Below are 21,308 nucleotides of genomic sequence, written 5' to 3'. Positions count from 1 at the left end.
GGCACCGATTGGCCGACCATGCCCAGGAGAAAGGCCTCTGGTTTCTTCAGGAAGGTAGATTTAAATACCTTTTTCATTTCATTATAAATCATCTCCCAGAAATTCTTAATCCTTGGGCATGTCCACCAAAGGTGAAAGAATGTACCTTCAGTCTCATTACATTTCCAGCATTTATTATCGGGCAAATGGTAGATTTTTGCAAGCTTGACTGGTGTTATGTACCACTTGTAAATCATTTTCATTAAATTCTCTTTTAAGGCATTACATGCCATAAACTTCATACCTGTGGTCCATAACTGTTCCCAGTCAGCCATCATAATGTTATGTCCAACATCTTGTGCCCATTTAATCATAGCACATTTCACCGTTTCATCCTGAGTATTCCATTTCAACAGCAAGTTATACATTCTTGACAAATTCTTAACTTTGGGGTCTAACAATTCTGTTTCCAATTTTGATTTTTCCACCTGGAAGCCTAGTTTTTTGTCCAAATTATATGCCTCCATTATTTGATAATAATGGAGCCAATCTCGCACTCTGTTTTTTAATTTTTCAAAACTTTGCAGTTTTAATCTGTCTCCCTCTTGTTCCAGAATTTCCCAATACTTCGGCCATTTGGCCTCCATATTGAGTTTTTTCTGAGCCTTTGCTTCCATTGGTGACAGCCATCTTGGAGTTTTATTTTCTAACAAGTCCTTATATCTTATCCAGACATTAAACAGTGCTTTTCTGACAATATGGTTTTTAAGCGCTTTGTGTGCTTTAACCTTATCATACTACAGATATGCATGCCAACCAAATACATTGTTGAAACCTTCCAAATCCAACACATCAGTGTCTTCAAGAAGCATCCATTCTCTCAGCCAACAAAAAGCGGCTGATTCATAATAAAGTTTAAGGTCTGGCAGGGCAAATCCACCTCTTTCTTTAGCATCTGTTAATATCTTAAATTTTATTTGAGGCTTCTTGCCCTGCCAGACAAATCTAGAGATGTCTCTGCCACTTCTTGAAACAGTCCATTTTGTCCAAAATTTGCAATGTTTGAAACAGAAACAGCAACCTTAGCAATACGTTCATTTTTATCACAGCAATTCGGCCTAACAGTGATAACTTCCAAGTTTGACCATATTTCTAAGTCCTTTTTCACTTCAGTCCAATATTTTTCATAGTTATCCTTAAATAAATTCACGTTTTTAGCAGTCATGTTAACCCCTAAATATTTCACTTTCTTAACCAATGTTAATCCTGTCTCCTTCTGAAACTTATCTCTCTCCATCACAGTTAGATTTTTCTCTAAAACCTTAGTTTTCATCTTGTTCAACTTAAAGCCTGATACCTGACCAAAATCTTGAATCAATTCCAATACTCTTTTAGTACTAGATTCTGGCTCCTGTAAAGTCAATACCAAATCATCAGCAAATGCTTTCAATTTGTACTGTTTAGCTCCCACTTGTATACCTTTAACCAATTGGTCCCTTCTAATCATGTTTAGCAAAACCTCCAGGACCAATACAAAAAGCAATGGAGAGATTGGGCAACCTTGTCATGTTCCTTTCTCAATCTTAAATTCTTCCGTCACTATGTTATTCACAATTAATTTAGCCTTCTGTTCTGAATAAATTGCACCTATACCATTTCCAAAACCTTGACCAACCCCCATCCCCTGTAAATTCTTCTTCATAAAACTCCAAGAAATATTGTCAAAGGCTTTCTCCGCGTCCACAAATATCAAAACTGCTTTAGTATTAATCTTCACTTGTAGTTTTTCTAAGATATTAATTATGTTCCTCGTATTGTCAGACAAGTGTCTGCCCAGGAGAAAGCCCGCTTGATCTTTATGGATTTCTTCTGCTAACACCTTTTTTTAATCTTTTAGCCAAGATATCTGCAAAAATTTTATAATCCACATTAAGCAGTGATATGGGGCGGTAGTTCTTGAGCTGTGTCTTTTCACTCTCTGTTTTCGGTATAAGTGTGATGTAAGCTTCCTTCCACGACTCTGGTGCCCTTTTCCCTTCCAGTATTTCATTACAGACTTCCTTTAAAGGTTGTATTAACCATTCTTTCAGAGATCTGTAGTATCTTGAAGTGAATCCATCCGGTCCTGGGGATTTACCTAATTGCATGTTCTGAATGGCCCCTTCTACTTCCTTCTCCGTTATTTTGTAATTCAGCATTAACTTGTTTTCCTGAGAGATTTTTTGTAGTCCATTAATTTTCAAAAATCTATCAATGTCCATTTCTTTCTGCGTCTCCTGTGTATATAGTTGTTTACTTCTGGAAGCACTTTCTAATTTCCACTGGATTCTGTATATTCTTTCCTTCCACTTCCAAATTCGTAATGGTATTAAGTTTTTGTCTTTTTTTCATTTGCCAAGCCAACAGTTTTCCGCACTTATTTGCCAATTCAAATGTCTTTTGTCTCATATGTTTAATCTTCCATTCTATTTCCTGATTCGTCATTTTCATATATTGTACTTGATATAAATTTATCTCTTCCAGAATCTCCTGCGACTTTGGTTTCACCCTCAATTTCTTCTCTCCTCCCTTTATTTTCCCCAGGATTTTATCTTTTTTCTCATTTTGAATTCTCTTCTTAATTGCATTCTGTTGTATCAGAAATCCTCTCATAAGCACTTTGCTTGCGTCCCAGATTACTCTTTTTTCCACAGTAGTGTTCATATTTATCTCAAAATAGTCTCTCAAAGTTTTTTGGGCCTTCTTAGTCACTTCATTCCTAAACAAAGTATCATTCATCCTCCATCTAAAGGAACCAATTGGCGTCAGTTTCATTTCCATCTTCACAGCATTATGGTCGGAGCAAGTTTTGGGGCAGATTTCCACTTTACTAGTCTTCGGAGCCAGTCCTCTTGTTACCCAAATTTGGTCAATTCTTGTCCATGTCATTTTAGCCTCAGAGAAGAAAGTTCCCTCTCTTCCCAGGGGGTTCTTCGTTCTCCAGATATCAACTAAGTCCATATTCAGTCATGTCGAAAAAAAGTTTTTGGTAGTCTACCATCCTTGGTGACTACCTGTCTCTGTGCCTTGTCCATATTTGTAGACACCACTCCATTCATATCTCCCATTAGAATCATATTGTAATCCATATAGTCCATCAGGATCTCATGTAACTTCTTGAAAAATTCCGATTTTCCTTCATTTGGTGCATAAATACCTACTATCAAAAATTTCTCTCCTTGTGATTGAATTTCAATTGCAACAAATCTTCCTTGGTCATCTTTAAATATAAATTTCGGTGATAGGCTCTCTTTTGCATAAAGGACTACTCCTCTTTTTTTTACTTTGATGAAATAAATTCTTGGCCCAATCTTTTATTACTCGATATCTTCCTATGTAGCCTTATCACATGTGTTTCTTGCAGACAAATCAAGTCCAATTGTTCTTTTTTGAGTAAATGAAAGACTCTCTGCCTTTTTTCCGGGGAGTTCAGACCATTAATATTCCAGCTTAATACTTGCAGTGCCATGATGTAGTTACTCTGATTTTCCTCCAACTGCACCCAATGCCTGCTCTTCTTCCATTGGTAGTGCCGGTGTCATGTTCACTAGGCGGTCCAGTCCAAAAGGTAATGTTGCTATGTCCACTATTCCTCTTTTTGGTGATCTTCTATCCAATGCTCTTTGCTCTAATCTTCTGCCTGGTGATCCTCTGTCAGACACTTTTGACTCTTTTCATGTGTGGTGTAGTGGTTAAGAGTGGTAGTCACGTAATCTGGGTAACCGGGTTTGCGTCTCCGCTCCTCCACATGCAGCTGCTGGGTGACCTTGGGCCAGTCACACTTCTGTGAAGTCTCTCAGCCCCACTCACCTCACAGAGTGTTTGTTGTGGGGGAGGAAGGGAAAGGAGATTGTTAGCCGCTTTGAGACTCCTGAAGGGGAGTGAAAGGCGGGATATCAAATCCAAACTCTTCTTCTTCTTCTTCTTCCAAGTTCCTTCTGCAGATCTTCCTATTAGTTCAAAAACTTTACTTTGTCTTCTACTGATCTTATTTTTATTTTCCTTCCTTTAAAGCATTGGCTTTTTTAGCTGCCGCGTCACACTGTTGGCTCATGTCAAGTTTGTGGTCAACCAAGACTCCTAGATCCTTTTCACATGTAGTGCTCTCAAGCCAGGTGTCACCCATCTTGTATTTGTGCCTCTCATTTTTTTTGCCCAAGTGCAATACTTTACATTTCTCCCTGTTAAAGTTCATCTTGTTTGTTTTGGCCCAGTTCTCTAATCTAACATACATGACGGTGTATGTTTTGACTCCACAGAGTAAAAAGTGACGGAGACAAGATATTTGTGTTACTGTGTTCCGTGAAGTGGGACTATTGTCCTTTGTCCTTTTTCTCTTTGCTGTCTGATGCTAGAGAGAGAGGGAGCCATGTTGCAGTGCTCTGTATGTGTTTATATACAAATAAAGTAGATTAGCCAAAATTCTGAGTTGCTGAGCTCTGTTACACAAACTGCAAACACTCTGCAGATCCCTAAGTGTGCCGATGTCTGTTGGCATCGGTCGCTGTGATATTCGGGCAGAAGAAAGCTTTTGACACTCCCGAACGAAAGACCAGGAGGGTGAGAACTTGCCAGTTGGGCATGTGTCTCTGCCAGGGTCCTACTTGAGTGTAGGACAAGCTCCTGACAGTACCAACCTCCCCACTGCACCAAGGATTCGCTGCCCGAGCTGCTTCAGGTCGTGGCAGATGTTCTCCTGGAGACACCTAGTTTGGTTGTCCTAGGGGATTTTAAAATCCATGCCAACACGACCTTACAAGGGGCTGCTTGGGACTTGGTGGAAAGCATGGCCTCCATGGGGCTGTCCCTGAATGAGTTTGGTCCAACTCATAGTCGCGGACATGCCTTAGACCTCATGTTCACCTCTATGAATGTTGGTGATCTGACACTAAGTAAAAGCGAAACAAAAGTGCCATGGTCAGATCACTTCCAGGTGCAACTGGACTTCTCCACGACCCTTCCTCTCTGCAGGGAGGTGGGACCAATTTGGATGGTCTGCCCCCGCCACTTAATTGATTCAAATGGTTTCCAGAGAGTGGTAGTGGATGCTTCATCCCATTTTGATGGCCTTTCAACTGATTACCTGGTGGCCTGCTGACTGTCTGGCTCCGAAGCGCCCTCTCTGATTGTATGAAGCCTGGACAGCCCTGTGGTTTTCCCAGGAGCTGAGGGCAATGAAACAATTTTTGGGAAGGCTAGAGCGCCGGTGGTGGAAAACTCATTCTGAATCAGATCAGACACGGATTAGAGCTCAACGTCGAGCCTACCAAGTGGTGATAGCGACGGCAAAGAGGACTTTCTTCACCGCCTCTATGGCATCTGCAGAAAATAGCAGCAGGAGACTCTTTCAGGTGGTTCGCAATTTAACAGAATCACCTTTGACATTGGGGCCTGGTAAAGACCCCAAGATCTCCTGCAACGATTTTGCAAAGTATTTTGCAGATAAAGTCTCTCAGATTCGGAAAGCGGTGGACTCCACCGTGGGAGCAGGGCAGGGATGGGAGACTGCTAAGAGTCCTGTCTAGTCGAGTTGCATGGGATCAATTCCAATCTGTTACCTCCGAGGATGTGGACAGGCTGCTTGGACGAGTGAAACCAACCACCTGATCTCCTTGATCCTTGCCCATCCTGGCTGGTAAAAGTGAGCTGGGAAGGGCTGGGCAGTGGCCTCTGTGGGGTGGTGAATGCTTCCCTCTGTGAGGGAGCCTTCCCAGACCTGCTGAAAGAGGCGGTCATTAAACCTTAAATTCTTCAACATCTTTAGATCTGGCCAATATGGCCAACTATTGCCCGGTCTCACAATCTTCCATACTTGTGTAAGGTGATTGAGCTGGTGGTTGCTGAACAACTCCAGGCATGTCTGAAGGATGCAGACCATTTGGATCCCTTCCAGTCGGGATTCAGGCCTCACCATGGGGCTGAAACTGCCTTGGTCATTCTGGTCGATGATCTCCGGCGGGCTGGGGACAAAGGTGAAAGCTGTTTCCTAGTTCTGCTGGATCTCTCAGCGGCCTTTGATACCATCAACCATGACATCCTTCTAGACTGTCTAGAGAAGCTGGGGGCACTGTTATACAGTGCTTCCGCTCCTCCCTTCTGGGCCGTGTCCAGAAAGTGGTGTGGGGGATGAGTGTTCGGACCCCTCGGCTCTCACTTGTGGGGTGCCTCAGAGTTCTGTCCTCTCCCCCATGCTTTTCAACATCTACATGCAGCCGCTGGGAGAGATCATCAGTGGGGTTGGGGATGATACCCAGCTCTACCACTCTTTCAAATTGGAACCAGTGAAGGTGGTGAAGGTCCTGTGTGAGCGTCTGGGGGCAGTTGGAGGATGGATGGCGGCCAACAGATTGAGGTTGAATCCTGACAAGACAGAAGTACTGTTTTGGGGGGGGTGTAGTCAGGTGTGGAGGACTCCTTGGTCCTGAATGGGGTAACTGTGTCCCTGAAGGAGCAGGTGCGCAGCCTGAGTCATTTTGGACTCACAGCTGTCCATGGAGGCACAGGTCAATTCTGTATCCAGGTCAGCTGTCTACCAGCACCATCTGATACGCAGGCTGAGACCCTCCCTACCTGCGGACTGTCTCGCCAGAATGGTGCATGCTCTAGTTATCTCCCGCTTGGATTACTGCAATGCGCTCCATGTGGGGCTACCTTTGAAGGTGACCTGGAAACTACAACTAATCCATTATGTGGCAGCTAGACTGGTGACTGGGAGTGGCCACCGAGACAACACAACACCGGTCTTGAAAGACCTACATTGTCTCCCATTACGTTTCCGAGCACAATTCAAAGTGTTGGTGCTGACCTTTAAAGCCCTAAACGGCCTCGGCCCAGTATACCTGGAGCGTCTCCACCCCCATCGTTCTGCCCCAGACACAGGTCCAGCTCCAAGGGCCTTCTGGCAGCTCCCTCACTGCGAGAAGCGAAGTTACAGGGAGCCAGGCAGAGGGCCTTCTCAGTAGTGGCGCTTGCCCTGTGGAACGCCTTCCCATCAAATGTCAAAAAAATAAACAACTATGTGACATTTAGAAGACAACTGAAGGCAGCCCTGTTTAGGGAAGTTTTAAATGACTGATGTCTTGATGTATTTCTAATCATTTGCTGGAAGCCGCCCAGATGGGCAGGGTAGAAATTTGTTGTTGTTGTTCATTTCCACAACCTCTCCTGAATCTGATGAAAATAAGAAATGGAACTGAGTGTCATCAGCACTGTAAAAGGTAAAAGTACCCCTGCCCGTACGGTCCAGTCGTGTCCGACTCTAGGGTTGTGTGCCCATCTCACTTAAGAGGCACTTCCGGGTCACGTGGCCAGCGTGACAAGCTGCATCTGGTGAGCCAGCGCAGCACATGGAAACGCCGTTTACCTTCCCGCTAATAAGTGGTCCCTATTTATCTACTTGCACCCGGGGGTGCTTTCGAACTGCTAGGTTGCCAGGCGCTGGGACCGAGCAACGGGAGCACACCCTGCCGCGGGGATTCGAACTGCCGACCTGACGATCGGCAAGTCCTAGGCACTGAGGTTTTACCCACAGCGCCACCCGCGTCCCGCATCAGCACTGTACTGATACATTATTCCAGATTCTAAGATGACTCAAGTAGTTGTGGGTGGGTGCTAAAGTGGAGAGACCCCACAGGAGCTCATACCATGGGGGGGCAGGCTGTAGTCTCCCAGCACCCTCTCCAAGTATCAGCTAGCCAAGAATGAACAGAACCACTTCCTTATGGCGCTTTCAGCTCCCAGTCTGGACATGGACATGTTTAGGGGAGCGTGATTGGAAGCACAGGCAGTGCCACAAGTATGATGCTAAATGGAAGGGAGGGAGGTGCTGAATTTTGGCATCGCACAAGATGCTGCTGAAATTTGACCACAAGGTCCACCACTGCTGGACAGCACATCCAGAAGGAAACTCATCGAAAGCTCCTGAGGTCCAGGTAAATCAATAAATTTCCTTTCTCCTGTACTGCCAGCAGATATCATCCATCCAGGTAGCCAAGGCACTTTGTGGCAAAACCAGACCAAAAGCACCAGGGCTGCTTAAGACATTTTTGCTGCATGAGGTGAACCAGAAAACGCCCCTCCTGTCCCACTGCCATGCAACCTAACTAGGACCAAGTGATAAGTGAGCAAGGTTTTATCTGAAATTTCTCTCTCTCTCCTGGGTAAGGCTGTTAGGATTGCAGCCCAGACCTCCCAACATCTGCATCTGCCTGAACTAAAGAGTGGATGTGAACATGTGTAATAGTCCTCCTCAATGTCAGCTGAGAGCTGCCAGGTAAAACTCTGCAGTTGCACTCATAAAAAGACCTGTAGCAGCAGCCCAGTGCATGGAGCTGGTGGCCAAGTCATCAGGAAAGAAGGCTGCAATCCTGGGTGCAAGAGGGTGTTGGCAAGCAGCAGGGAGAGAGAAGGGCTGTGGAACAGGCAGGCGGTTTTGCCGGGACTCGGAGCGGCTAGAGCCACCCCTCTGTCTTCTCCCACTGCAGCGGCTGCCTCACCAAGTCTTGTGACAGATCTGGTCCTGTGATGCCCAATTGACATCCAGCTCAGTAGCTGTCTGGAGCTGTGTTAAATCCATTAGCTCCTGCAGGAAATAGAACTGAGGTAACTCTTTAATTTAGCGGCTCCTAGAAAAGGTTCAGGGACTGGCCCAGGCCCGTCTCGCACTGCAAGCAAAGATGCAACTTGTCCGTTTCCATCATAGACAAACTCCATTCACTTTTTAAAAAAGTTTTATTGGGAATTCAAATAATACAAAGAAAACATGGTTCATGTCTTTCAATAAATTTAAGCAAAGCCAACTTTCATTTCTCCCCATCCCTTAGAGCCCTTCTTAACAGCATACAGACTATAGTAAGGACTCTTTAATCCTTTCACAATTAGTTGTTGTGTGCATTATATGTAAACTGGTGTTACCTGTTCCAGGTAAGCAACAGTCACAAGAAGTCTTGCAGAAGGTGACTTGAGATACACATCAGAAAACAGCCTGTGGGCTGATGGGGCTGGCTTTGAGTTCAGAAGTAACTTCAGAAGATGAAAATTAGTAGCTGAAGAGTCAAATGTTGCCGGGGCTAAGGGAGCCTTGCTCTCTCTCCCCTTTTCCCAGTAACTCAGCATAATTACATTTTCAAACAATATATCTCAAGGCCGTACTTCTCTGGAGCAAGGAAAGCATTGCCTTACATTCTACACCCTGATTTACAGCAACATACACAGGAGAATGCTAGAAGCGGCTGAGCCTCAGCCAGCCAGCCTCACAGAGTCAGACGAGCGCAGCTTCGGATGAAGCCACATTTAGAGCACTCCTTTTTTTCCAGACAGCAACATTTATAGCAGTAGTCTATTTTTAGTATAGTATTGCACTTTTGGCTGGATCATTTCCAGGCAAATTGCAGCCTGATCCCTAGCAGCAGTCACTCCAGAGCACACACAGGCAGCTTGGTGCCGCACCCTGAAGGAGATGGAGTTGGCAAGTCAGGAAGTGGTTGGGTTCCAGGGCAAATCCTAAAAGTCAGGGCTTGCTGGACCACGAAGAGCTGCCGGTCTGGGGCAGGGTCATTTCCTGATGCCTGGGTTTGGGTGATGAACTGTAATTGAATTTCGTTTTCTTCCACCTGCTTCTGGGCACTTGAGCTGCTAGGTTTCCTTCTTCGCTCATGCAAGAACATGCTCACAGGATGGAAGAGGCTGGGGGGAGATCCCCTAGAGAGGATAGTGCACAAAGCAGAGGTCTAAGAACGGGGTTAACTCCCTCCCTCTCATCCTTCTGCTTAACCCTACCCTACCATGCCGTGGGGACAAGGAGCTCTGAGGGCTCTAAAGGGCAGGAGTGGTACACTGGTGCCATGGGACAATATCTTTTGCAACACCAACTTTGAATTGAAATCCATGGCTGCAAATGGTGGGGAGTAAACACAACCCACTGCTGACTACAAAACTGGCTTGGGGCCCCCTATATTCTGGGTACAAGGCTGCTTAGCCCACATGAAAGCCAGGGACCAGCACTATCTCAGCGAGTGTGGAGAGCGGAACAGGACCTCCTCCCTCTCTAAGCTGGTGATAGTCTGGATTTGAAAGGCAATAAGGCATTTGTGCAGCAGGTTGGAGGTTCAAGGTGCTCCCCAACAGTCTGGAGAAGAGGCAGCGTTTCTCTTCCTTGGAGTAGCAGAAAAAGAAGCAGCACACGAGTGACAACCTGGTCTTAGGACTTTCTCAGCTGCTGTTCCTCACAGTTCTTTCCCAGCTTCTATGATTATCTTGGAGAATTTGCTGGCCTGGAGCAGGCAGGGAGGGTGGTAAACTGAACAAAAGCCCTTGAAAGTAGGAAAAAGTCTGAGTGTTTCTCTCCCCATTATGGGGATGCCTTTTTTCAAGAACATGAGCCTGGGGGTGGTGACCCTGTGACCCAGGGGCTCTGTGACCCTGTGTGGGTAGTTAAGAAGTGTGAAAGGGTTTGTAGCCTTGCACAAGAAAGAGGGACAGCAGTGGAGTAAGGCCTTCGGAGCAAGCCCTGTGGTGCTCAACAGCAACGCCACCACGACTTGTGGGCCAAGTGAACTCTGGCCTAGCCTGGCCTGCATTCCTCTGTGGCCTCCTGGCTCACCTGTATCACTGTGCAGGTAAGTGGGCTTGGACTTACCTCCAGGTTCATCCTTGCTTTCCTCAGCACATCGTATGTCCTTGTCACTGTAAGCAAAGTAACAATCAGGCTTGTCTCTGAACATTTCCTCCCTGACCCCTTCATCGCTTTCCCTTCATTGCCCAGGCATCTTGTGAGATTTCCCTTCGTGCAGTAGAGGGCAGTGGGGGGCCGGCCAGCTACGCAGAGGCCCAATGTGCCTTACTGCTTTTGGCAGCAGTGCTGTAAGTCAAAGAACCCAGGGCTGTGGGGAGCAGAGCCCAGTGCACTGATGGGGATGCATGCACCTGTATGTGTTCTGCATGCGTGTGCATGTGAGAATGCACAGGACAGTAGCCAGCCCGCTGCTAGGATACAGCCCCAAGTCAAAGAAAACAATGTCTGTGACATGTAATAACAATAGCTTATGCAGTGGGGCTGGGAAGACTTTATTAAACATACCATTAGAACTAGGCAGGCATTTGAGTCAAGGCACGCCCTGAGCACCTCTGCTCCGATTACTGGGAACAGAATTGAGGCCGGCAGACAGCCCAGGAGCAGGCGCCTCTGCCCCCTCTGCCCCATGACAAGCACCCAGATGTGGGAGGCCGTGGAGGAAAAGGCCCTCCAGACTTCTCGAGTCTTTGATTGTAATTTCCTGAAACCCCCCAAGTACTTCTGAGGCAAAAAGGAGGGCAATCACCCATTCCTATTTTTAATTACAAGGATGTAAACTTTTAGTGTAAACTTGTAGTTTTCTTCCTCTCCACTCCCTTCCTGCCCCAAAACAAGACCCGGCATTGTTTTCTGGTTGCTGTGGATTCAGCTGCAAAGAGGGCAGGAGGACCCTAAGTCTTGCCCGCTCTGGATCTGTAGGCTGGATGAATGCCTTGAGGGCTGCACAGCCAAGCCACCCACCCCTGCCCAACCAACCACCTCACAGCTGGGAGGCAGCTCACAGTGGCTAAGGAGGACGCTCTCCATGCTCTCCTTCCCACGGCCGGCAGTCTGCAGGCGACTCTCTGGCTCAGCTAGTCTGGCTCTGAGCTCCTGGATCTCCTCCTTCCGAGATGGCTCCTGAGAAAGAAGCTGGTGGTTATTTTCCATGGCATCTCCAAGAGTGACGCAGTCCAACCATGAAACAGAACGAGGCTATGGACTCCTGCAGGTAAAAGAATGCGCTGCACCTCTTCAAGCAACATATGAGTAAAAGACATTTTATAATTCTTCACTTTTCAAAAGTAAAACAGCATTATAGTTCATGCGTTGGCAACCTCTAGGACAGACTACTGCAATGCGCTCTCTGTGGGGCTGCCCTTGGGTCTGGTTTGGAAGCTCCAGCTGGGGCAGAACGTGGGAGCCAGACTGTTGGCGGACAGGTCACACCATTGTTAAAACTGCTGCTCTGGCTGCCCACCTGCTACCGAGCCAGGTTCAATATCCTTGTATTGATTTACAAAGCCCTGAACAACTTAGGTCCAGCGTACCTCAGGGGACACCGGAGGCCTTATGGTCCAGCTCGATCACTGAGATCATCTGCAGGAGTGTCTCTTGTCATTTCCTGAGTTGGTGAGGCTCATTTGGAAACAATGAAAAGTTGAGCCTTTAGGATCATCTGCCCAGTCCTGAGGAACTCCCTGCCACTAGAGATTCAGCAGGCATCTCCTGTGCCAACCTTTAAATGCCTGCTGAAACCATTTCTGTTTCATTAGGTCTATGCGGGCAATTTAGAGTACTTTCCCCAAATGCTCTGATGATGTTTGCCTAATTTTTTATTTTATTTTTTGCTTTTAACTTGTTTTTAACATTCTATTATTTTATTGTCTGGTTTTATGTTTTTATATTCTTGTAAACAAACCTCTGTGATATATTTTTATGATACAGTGGTATATAAACGCGATTTTCTTTGCCGAATTGAATAGTCTAGTCCATTCTAGCACTCATTCTGTTGCACATATAAATCAGTCCTAAGAGACTAAGTTAGGAATGCCTGCAGCATGACACAAAACTACTTGAGATGCCACTTCCTAAGAGCAGTCTCTCTCTCTCTCTCTCTCTCTCTCTCTCTCTCTCTCTCCCTGCACCACATAGAATACGCCACCCTTTCTTATGTCTCCATCGTTCCCTTTCCAATATGCAAAACAAAAACACCCGGCTGCATGAGGCAGACAGCGCACAAGGAAGATCTCTGTCACATGGTACGTATTCTTAGCTCTTCTTTTGAAGTTGGCAGTGCCTGTGCATTCAAGGAATTTTGCTCCTAAAGGAAAGGAGGAGGATGCTTTGCATGGGAAGAGGAAGCGTCTCCCTGCTGCCTGTCATACTTGCGCAGAGATGTGAGGGCCGGGAAGGGTTGCTCTCCAGAACGTTGCCAGGAGCGAAGCGGACTTCTCCAGGATCTGGTGCAAAGAACTCATGTTGGCAAGCAGTTGCCTGATCCTTTCTTGGCAGAAGATCTACAGCAGCAGAGAGAAGAAACTTTTATCAAGAGAGTCTCTTGCACAACCTCAGCCACTTTGACGCCCCTGTTTAACTTTTGCATACTCTCAAACATTCCTCAGATGAAAATAGGGGACATTTCTCACTATCTGACAACTGGCCCTCCTTGACCCGCCTCCCCCCCCCCATTTTTTGCATCCCCCGCCCTGCAGAGCATTTCCTGTCAGAAGAATGGTGAGGGCCACCAGCACCACCCCAACGGGGCATGCCCCCCCCCCACCGTCCTGAGAAAACCCCTCAATCCAGATTTTATTTTATTGGTAGACTTACAAAAAGAAAAGCACACGCCAATCAATAAATTTTAGAAAGCAGCAAGACACATAAAGCATTAAAAAATCAAAATCAAGACTCCTTGTGCTCTGCTCCCACTTTCTTCCTGCCCTCTCCCTGCCCCTGGGAGCCGGTGCACCATGGGGCGCTGGGCCTCAGCAGCCAAAGCCTCTCCTCCTCCTTGGCTGCCCTTCAGCAGCCACTACAAGCTGCCCAAGGGAGGAGGCCAGCAGTGGCAGCCATTGAAAGGCCATGAAGAGGCAACCGCCACTCGGGACAAGCACCAGCTCACCCTCCTCCCTGAGCGTGGGGGCAATAGCACTGGCGGGCAAAATGGGGATATTCTGGGATCAAATCAGAAGCTGGGGTGGTTTTTTAATTCTGGGACTGTAATTCTGGAGAGTATGCATTTGGTGGTCAAGCTGTCTCAGTAAGTCCTCCCAGGAGCACCTCTGTCCTAACATGAGGGAGTAGCCTTTCTTCTCCCCATGGCCCAGGTGGGCTGGAAAGATACCCTGTGATAACTGTTGCAGTCCCAACGACCTGTGGCCATTCCTGGGCCTCGCAGTCTCATGATGGTGTGGCTGAGAAAGATCACGTGGCTCCGGAGGAGTTTATATTTTCTGCATCTTCCCACTTTACCTTGGATTGCTGTAGTTCTTGGCCAGGATGCAGGAGAGAGGCCATTTTGTGGATCAGAGTCTTGCCTTCCAGAATCTGTTTCTTAAGAGTGCTGTAGTCCTTGAGGTGGCTGACCACATGGGACCCCTGGCTGCTGATATTGTCTAACAGCACCGGCTTCTCCTGCTTCTGTGTCCCTGAAAGCAAAGCACCAGACTGGAACCTAATTGGGCCAGCACCTCTTTGGAGTTCAGATCACACAGGCTTTGCTCTCTTCAGCTACAACCAGATGCAGGACTGGCTCACCTATGAGGTGGGGGGAGGCAGCCACTTCAGGCAGCAAAAGCCCAAGAGCTGTTGCCCTCGTGGTCACACTGCCCCACCCACCACCACCAGTGGAGAAGCAGTGCCGACTTCTGGCAAGAGTGCAGGAGATCTTGCTAAAACTTTGTGAGAGTTGGGTGAAATATGAAGATCTGCAATTTCTGGCTATTGCCTTGACCTGCATCCACACAGGTCAGGTATGACTTTCCTTGCATGTGTGGAGAGAATTAGGCTTAGTGAAAATTCCAGGGAGGATCAAGGAAGACATCCACCCTAAAATAATCCACTGATGGTGTCGGCTGCTCTGTTTAGGTATATTAGTTGTCAGCTTTTGAGTTGCCAACTCAAAAGGTATATGAGGAAAGACTTAGTTGATTTATCTAGCATATTTATCTACAGGTTCCATTGGTCTGCAGCTAATCTTTTGAAAAGTCGCCCTTTGATGTCCATTTCCTAATCTTTTGGGAAGTTGCAATACTTTATGATCATTATTATTGTAATCTTCTGACTATGCTAGACGTCTCACCCAATATTACGCAATATTCTCATCCAATACCTGCTCTGATACTGCACAACCCAGCAAGCAATACTGTTCATAATGCATTGCAACTTCCCAAAAGATTAGGGAATAAATACATGCTTAATTAATTTCAGTCTGGTCATGATGGGAACAGGATCAAAGAGTCACACGAATCTTGAGGAGGAAGAGGAATGATACAAGAGCCATAAGGCAAATTACTCAAGCCAGCATTCTGTCAGCATCTAGGAGTGAAGGGAATTGCTAGTTCATTATTATGTTTTTACAGATACAAGCAAAAAAATTTGTACCAAACAACACTAATAAAATAATAAAGTGGAAGAGAATGACACGCCTTCTCTGAGAGCCCTCCAATAACTGTTGCTGAGTTTATCTAAAAGATAAAGCAAGGGTGGGGAACCTGTGGCTCTCCTGCTATTGCTGGACTCTCCTCCACCCTGATCCACCTGACCAGCGGTCAAAGGGTCTTCCATGTACTGCAGAATGTGAGGCAGAAGCAGCGGCCAGCTTTAACACCCCCCCCCCCCCATTCAGCAGGCATTCCTGGGCTCATGAGATTCATCATGTTGTTCTTTTTCATTACTTAATGATGTTGAACTGAATGTTTTGTTGATAGCTTCTCTGTTTTTACAGATATATTTGTATTTTTTGCTTAAATGTTGCATATGCATTCTTTTTTAATTATCTCACTGTGTTTTATGTAAAATGCTTACAGATTCTGCATATTAAGGGGTATACAAGTATTAATGATGGTGGTGGTGAACAAAGTAAGCGGGGAACCCTATGGCCCCTGGGAAGACTTCCTAGGAGCTCCGGGATAGATCTGTTCCACTCCGGACTTCCCAGAGGCAGATCCGATGTCCTGCCCTCTCGGCCTCCACCTGCTTCTCCAGTGCCCAGGCCCAACCAGCCAGCACCCCCAGGAGCATTCCAGGGGTGTCCCAGGAAGCAGCTTAGTACCCACCTGAGGCCACCTTCAACTGCGGGCCACACAGCAACTTATAGACCTGTAATTCAGCCTGCAGGGTCTGGAAGTGCAGCTGGTTTTGCTCGCACTGCTGCTGAAGCAGAGCCACTCTATGTTGAAGCCTGCAAGGAGAACACCAAGAAATGAATGGAAGTTTGCCATCTCTGGCTGGGAAGTCAGATGTCTCTGCAAGGCCCATCCTGAAGGGACAAGCCGAAGCAGAAAGCCTAAAGGCAGCTTCATCAGAGTTCCTTCTTCTTCTTCACTTTCCCAGCTCGGGGGGGGGGGGATCAAAGGCCATTCACCCTCCTTTTGGGTTCTCTTCCTGCAAAAGTTCTTTCCTTCCTCCAACTGTAGTGTTTTGGGGTTTTATTTTTCAAACAATGTCTGATGCTTTCTGAAAGGCTAGTCTTATTAATCTTACAGTAAAACTAATGAAGCAGATTTCACCAAGTTAAAAACTAATTTATTCTGGCCATAAACTTTTGTGGACTGGAGTGATAAGATGTTCAGATGAAATGGATTGCAGTCCAGGACAGCCTACGCCACACTAAACCTGTTAGTCTTTGCTGTGGAGATGCCTGCCATTGTAGGGAACCTTGCGAATGGCTCCGAGAAAGCCCGTCCCTCCACCCCAATTCCTAGTCATCCAGCCTCCACACCCGACAGCTCCCATCTGAAACTGCCTTGGTCGCACTGGTTGATGATCTCCGGCGGGCTAGGGACAAAGGTGAGAGCTGTTTCCTAGTTCTGCTGGATCTCTCAGCGGCGTTTGATACCATCGACCATAGCATCCTTCTGAACCGTCTTGAGGGATTGGGAGCTGGGGGCACTGTTATACAGTGGTTCCGCTCCTTCCTCCTGGGCCGTGTTCAGAAAGTGGTGGTGGGGGATGAGTGTTCAGACCCCTGGGCTCTCACTTGTGGGGTGCCTCAGGGTTCTGTCCTCTCCCCCATGCTTTTCAACATCTACATGCGGCCGCTGGGAGAGATCATCAGGAGGTTTGGGCTGGGTGTTCATCAGTATGCGGATGATACCCAGCTCTACCTCTCTTTTAAATCAGAACCAGTGAAGGCGGTGAAGGTCCTGTGTGAGTGTCTGGAGGCGGTTGGAGGATGGATGGCGGCTAACAGATTGAGGTTGAATCCTGACAAGACAGAAGTACTGTTCTTGGGGGACAGAAGGCGGGCAGGTGTGGAGGATTCCCTGGTCCTGAATGGGGTAACTGTGCCCCTGAAGGACCAGGTGCGCAGCCTGGGAGTCATTTTGGACTCACAGCTGTCCATGGAGGCACAGGTCAAATCTGTGTCCAGGGCAGCTGTTTACCAGCTCCATCTGGTACGTAGGCTGAGACCCTATCTGCCTGCGGACTGTCTCGCCAGAGTGGTGCATGCTCTGGTTATCTCCCGCTTGGACTACTGCAATGCACTCTACGTGGGGCTACCTTTGAAGGTGACTCGGAAACTACAACTAATCCAGAATGCGGCAGCTAGACTGGTGACTGGGAGCGGCCGCCGAGACCATATAACACCGGTCTTGAAAGACCTGCATTGGCTCCCAGTACGTTTCCGAGCACAATTCAAAGTGTTGGTGCTGACCTTTAAAGCCCTAAACGGCCTCGGTCCAGTATACCTGAAGGAGCGTCTCCACCCCCATCATTCTGCCCGGACGCTGAGGTCCAGCGCCGAGGGCCTTCTGGCGGTTCCCTCATTGCGAGAAGCAAAGCTACAGGGAACCAGGCAGAGGGCCTTCTCGGTAGTGGCGCCCGCCCTGTGGAACACCCTTCCAGCAGATGTCAAGGCGATAAACAACTACCTGACATTCAGGAGACATCTTAAGGCAGCCCTGTTCAGGGAAGTTTTTAACGTGTGATATTTTATTGTATTTTTGGTTTTTATGGAAGCCGCCCAGAGTGGCTGGGGAGGCCCAGCCAGATGGGCGGGGTATAAATAATAAATTATTATTATTATATTATTATTATTATTATTATCTCCATAAGACTTTGAGGGCAAGGAGATGCTCCATCTCCTTGACTTCTGCCATTCTGTTTGGCCTACCTGGAATTGTTCTTCTGCAGAGCCAGAAACTCCTCCTGGAGGTGCACAAAGTCTTGCTGCTTGCCTCGGATTTCTTCCTGTAACCGCTGCTGCTCAGCTCGCTGCTGGTGCAGCTCCATCTCGCCATCATGCCGTTTTGAGTGGGATGCCAGCAGAGCTTCCTGCAGCCGCTCCAGCTCTGGGGATGGGAGAGAGTCAGGGGTGCTTTTATCTTACTAAAGAGTCCTCCAACAGAATGCAACTACACTGCCATTATTTCTTTGATTAAAATAAAAATGTTAGTGCCTTTTCACATGTGACCATCAGACTCTCCAGCTGCTGTAGAAGGGAGGGTGGCCTTGACATGGAAAGGCCAGCTGTCCAAGCTGAGCTTTGATCTCCATCTCCTGCCAGCCTCAGAGCTGCTCCCTCCCCATATGGCACACAGACTGGCAGAAAGGGAAATGACTTTGAAGGGTCTGCTTTCTGGGAGGCAAGCTGGACTTCAGTTCTTTCCATTCGCCATCCAGGTACAGCAGAAGACAGGGGAGGGGAGAGATCCCTTGCACTCTGAATGGCTGGCTGGATGCAAGGAAGGAAAAGTGAGGGGCATTTCCTACAAGCATTTTGTACTTGAGTATGATCTGAAAGTACGAAATATACAGAGAGCCCCTTAGAGCTTTTCAACTTGGAGCGGAATTAAACAGAACTTTAACATACTGCTATTTTACCCAATAACACTCTTCTGCATTTCCAAGATTATTCTGTAATGTCTAGTCACTCATGGTCCCATTCAGGAAAGGCCCCTTCTAAATTAAAGTCTTCCTGTATAATGCCTTCAGTCAATTTTATTGCTTCCTCTGGATCCCAGCTGAGGGGTGTGTGTGTGTGTGACGGGTGTGATATCTAGACACCAACAGAGCACTTTGGGGTTGAGTGCCACCTGTGGCAGATCTCTCCCTGAGGAGAGGGTGAGGATGCCTTTCCTCTTACCATGACTTTTTGGCACCAGGGACAGGCGTTTTTCCAGTTGCTCCCGCAGCTGATCATTGGCAGAGATGGACTCTTCTAGGCGCTGGCGGAGAATCTGGATCTCAGAAAGGTGTTCCTCTAGCAGACCACCAGCTGTGCTCAAAGCAGCAAGGAAGGGCACAGATGCAAGAGAGATGAGAGCCAAGGTAGGATGTGCCGAAAGTAATTCTGAAGCTCTGGGAATTTCCTGGCATAGGAAGGAGACCTGACCTGTGCAAGCTACTATCATCCTCAAATTTATAACCTGGCATGAAAAGGTGGAATCACACATCCGGTTCTACAAGAGCAATATTAAGGCAAAGGTAAAAGGTAAATGACCCCTGGATGGTTAAGTCCAGGCAAAGGTGACTATGGGGTTCAGCGCTCATCTCGCTTTCAGGCTGAGGGAGCCGGTGTTTGTCCACAGACAGCTTTCTGGGTCATGTGGCCAGCATGACTAAACCGCTTCCATCACAACGGGACACCATGACAGAAGCCAGAGAGCACAGAAATGCTGTTTACCTTCCGGCCACAGCAGTACCTATTTAACTACTTGCACTGGCATGCTTTTGAATTGCTAGGTTGGCAGGAGCTGGGACAGAGCAACAGGAGCTCACCCTGTCATGGAGATTCGAACCGCTGACCTTCTGATTTGCAAGCCCAAGAGGCTCAGTGGTTTAGACCACAGCGCCACCTGCGTAATACCAGTAATAGTAAATGCTGGTGAATCTCACCAGACCTAGGCCCGGAAATGCCCATTGATCCAGAGCAGGATGTCACTCATGATCCAAGGAATACTCAGTGGTATCTTACACTGGAACCATGCAATCAAAGAAGGCTGGTAAGGATGGTTCTCATGACTCATGCAATGAAGAGGACAGGACCGCAGGGTTTACCTGAGAGCTTCTGGCTAGAAAGTGTTGCTAAAGAACATGATGGCAGGATTCCAGAGAGACATCTCTCCTGTGGCTCTCTGAAGTTCAGGTGCATACAACAGGGGGGGTTGCTCTCCCCCACCCACCCCTCAGATTTCCTGTTCCATTCAGCAGAGTTTTGCATGGGAAGCCACTGGTCCACATGAGGGCAGGCCTGGAGGCAGGGCTTGGAAGAGACAGCAGGGAAGCCGGTAGAAAGGCAGCCAGCCGGTGACCCTGACGTCACAGGAGGTAGAGCTGGCAGCTGCACACCTAGGCAGAGGGGACAGCAGAAAGTCAGAAAGAGGAGGGCAGGACACCATGCTCACTTTTATGTGACACTGCAAGCTTTCCATGGGAGTGGGGACTGCTGCGGCTGTCTACTCCATTCAGCCAACTTCCCCACTTTCTGCCTACAGCATGTGTCCAGGTATTTGGCATCTGAAAACCAGAACACAACTCTATATTGGGTGCAATTCTAGAGAGAAAAATTAGGCACCTGCTTCTTGCTGGTGGAGGATTTGTTAGTATTCAGGAAAAATCCTGCTGTCTATGAAACCAGTCTGGGTTTTCTAGGCTACGACAGTGTTTAAGGGCAAAGAAAAGCAGATGCAGTTCAGAGCGAAATAAAACAACATGACAGCTAGTAAGTGCAATAAATAACAACAACACATTGTTTCTTGATATTGCCCGCAAGTCCTTTCAGCTGTCAAGTTGCCAACAATAAGAAAGACTCAGAAAGCAAGGCAACTCAAACCACACTAGATGTAACATGGGAGATCTGTAATCAGAATCTCCTGTGGGAGATTATAGATACACAGAGAGAGAGATAGAAAGGGAGGGAGCTATGGGTGCTCAACTCACACTGGGGATCAGGGAAGGGGGCTGACCCCTTTCTCCTCAATGTTCTCCTGATTAAAATCCTTCCAGAAGCTGGGGAGGGATGGGGATAAATTGTTCTAATTTGGAATATGGTGCGGGGGGTGGGGTGGGGAGGATTACCTGTTAAAATTCCCGGTCTGATCTGGATCCTCTGAGATTAAAGATTCATTTAAAATACACACAGAGGGAGAAGATCCTAATTGGGGATCTATTGTGTGATGATGTGGCATCTCTGGTCCTCACTGTGGCCCAGAAATAAAGGTTGGCTGAGGGAAGCAAAGATGTTGAAGGATGACTGTATTTGGTTCTCATATTGTTTGAGAAGTGTGAATTCAGTGGCTTCACCTTTAAATGCAAACGGAATCTAATTTCCCCCTCAGCCCTGCTCTCGGCAGGGAGCACAGTCCATCCTGCAGTGTCAGCGCCCATTGCTTTTCTGGAACCCTCAAAATACCAGCCCCGAATGAACATACAAAAGTTGGTCTGCAATGGCCTCTGCTATCCTAGGAGGTGGTGAGTTTCCCTGCTCTAAGAGGTGAAGTCAGGCCATGCAAAGATGGTTGTTCACCAAGCCATGCAAGCCATGTGGGACGTTGGAGAGGGAGGCCAAGCG

General features: G+C 47.4%; 1 protein-coding gene across 13 annotated transcripts in view; it reads right to left on the bottom strand.

The window, feature by feature from the left end:
• Positions 1–8,729: 8,729 nt before the first annotated feature.
• The window catches only part of PDE4DIP (phosphodiesterase 4D interacting protein), a 107,962-nt gene continuing 95,383 nt past the window's right edge, over positions 8,730–21,308 (bottom strand). For 10 of the 13 annotated variants that reach the window (XM_083507002.1, XM_083507008.1, XM_083507004.1 and 7 more), the window contains 9 exons: positions 19,796–20,086; positions 18,882–19,013; positions 17,910–18,087; positions 15,850–15,974; positions 14,045–14,220; positions 12,958–13,089; positions 11,593–11,710; positions 10,655–10,701; positions 8,730–9,717 (listed from right to left, as the gene is read on the bottom strand). In XM_083507002.1, coding sequence (XP_083363128.1) covers positions 9,670–9,717; positions 10,655–10,701; positions 11,593–11,710; positions 12,958–13,089; positions 14,045–14,220; positions 15,850–15,974; positions 17,910–18,087; positions 18,882–19,013; positions 19,796–20,086 — 1,247 coding nt within the window. In that variant the 3' untranslated portion in view covers positions 8,730–9,669. The remainder of the gene's footprint in view (positions 9,718–10,654; positions 10,702–11,592; positions 11,711–12,957; positions 13,090–14,044; positions 14,221–15,849; positions 15,975–17,909; positions 18,088–18,881; positions 19,014–19,795; positions 20,087–21,308) is intronic. The other 3 variants (XM_083506999.1, XM_083506998.1, XM_083507000.1) reach the window with 1 other exon arrangement.

The sequence above is a fragment of the Podarcis liolepis genome (genome assembly GCF_965112155.1).
Source record: "Podarcis liolepis genome assembly, chromosome: 6".
Taxonomy (NCBI): domain Eukaryota; kingdom Metazoa; phylum Chordata; class Lepidosauria; order Squamata; family Lacertidae; genus Podarcis; species Podarcis liolepis.
The sequence above is the reverse complement of the archived record's forward strand: the minus strand, read 5'-3'. Positions and strand labels throughout refer to the sequence as shown.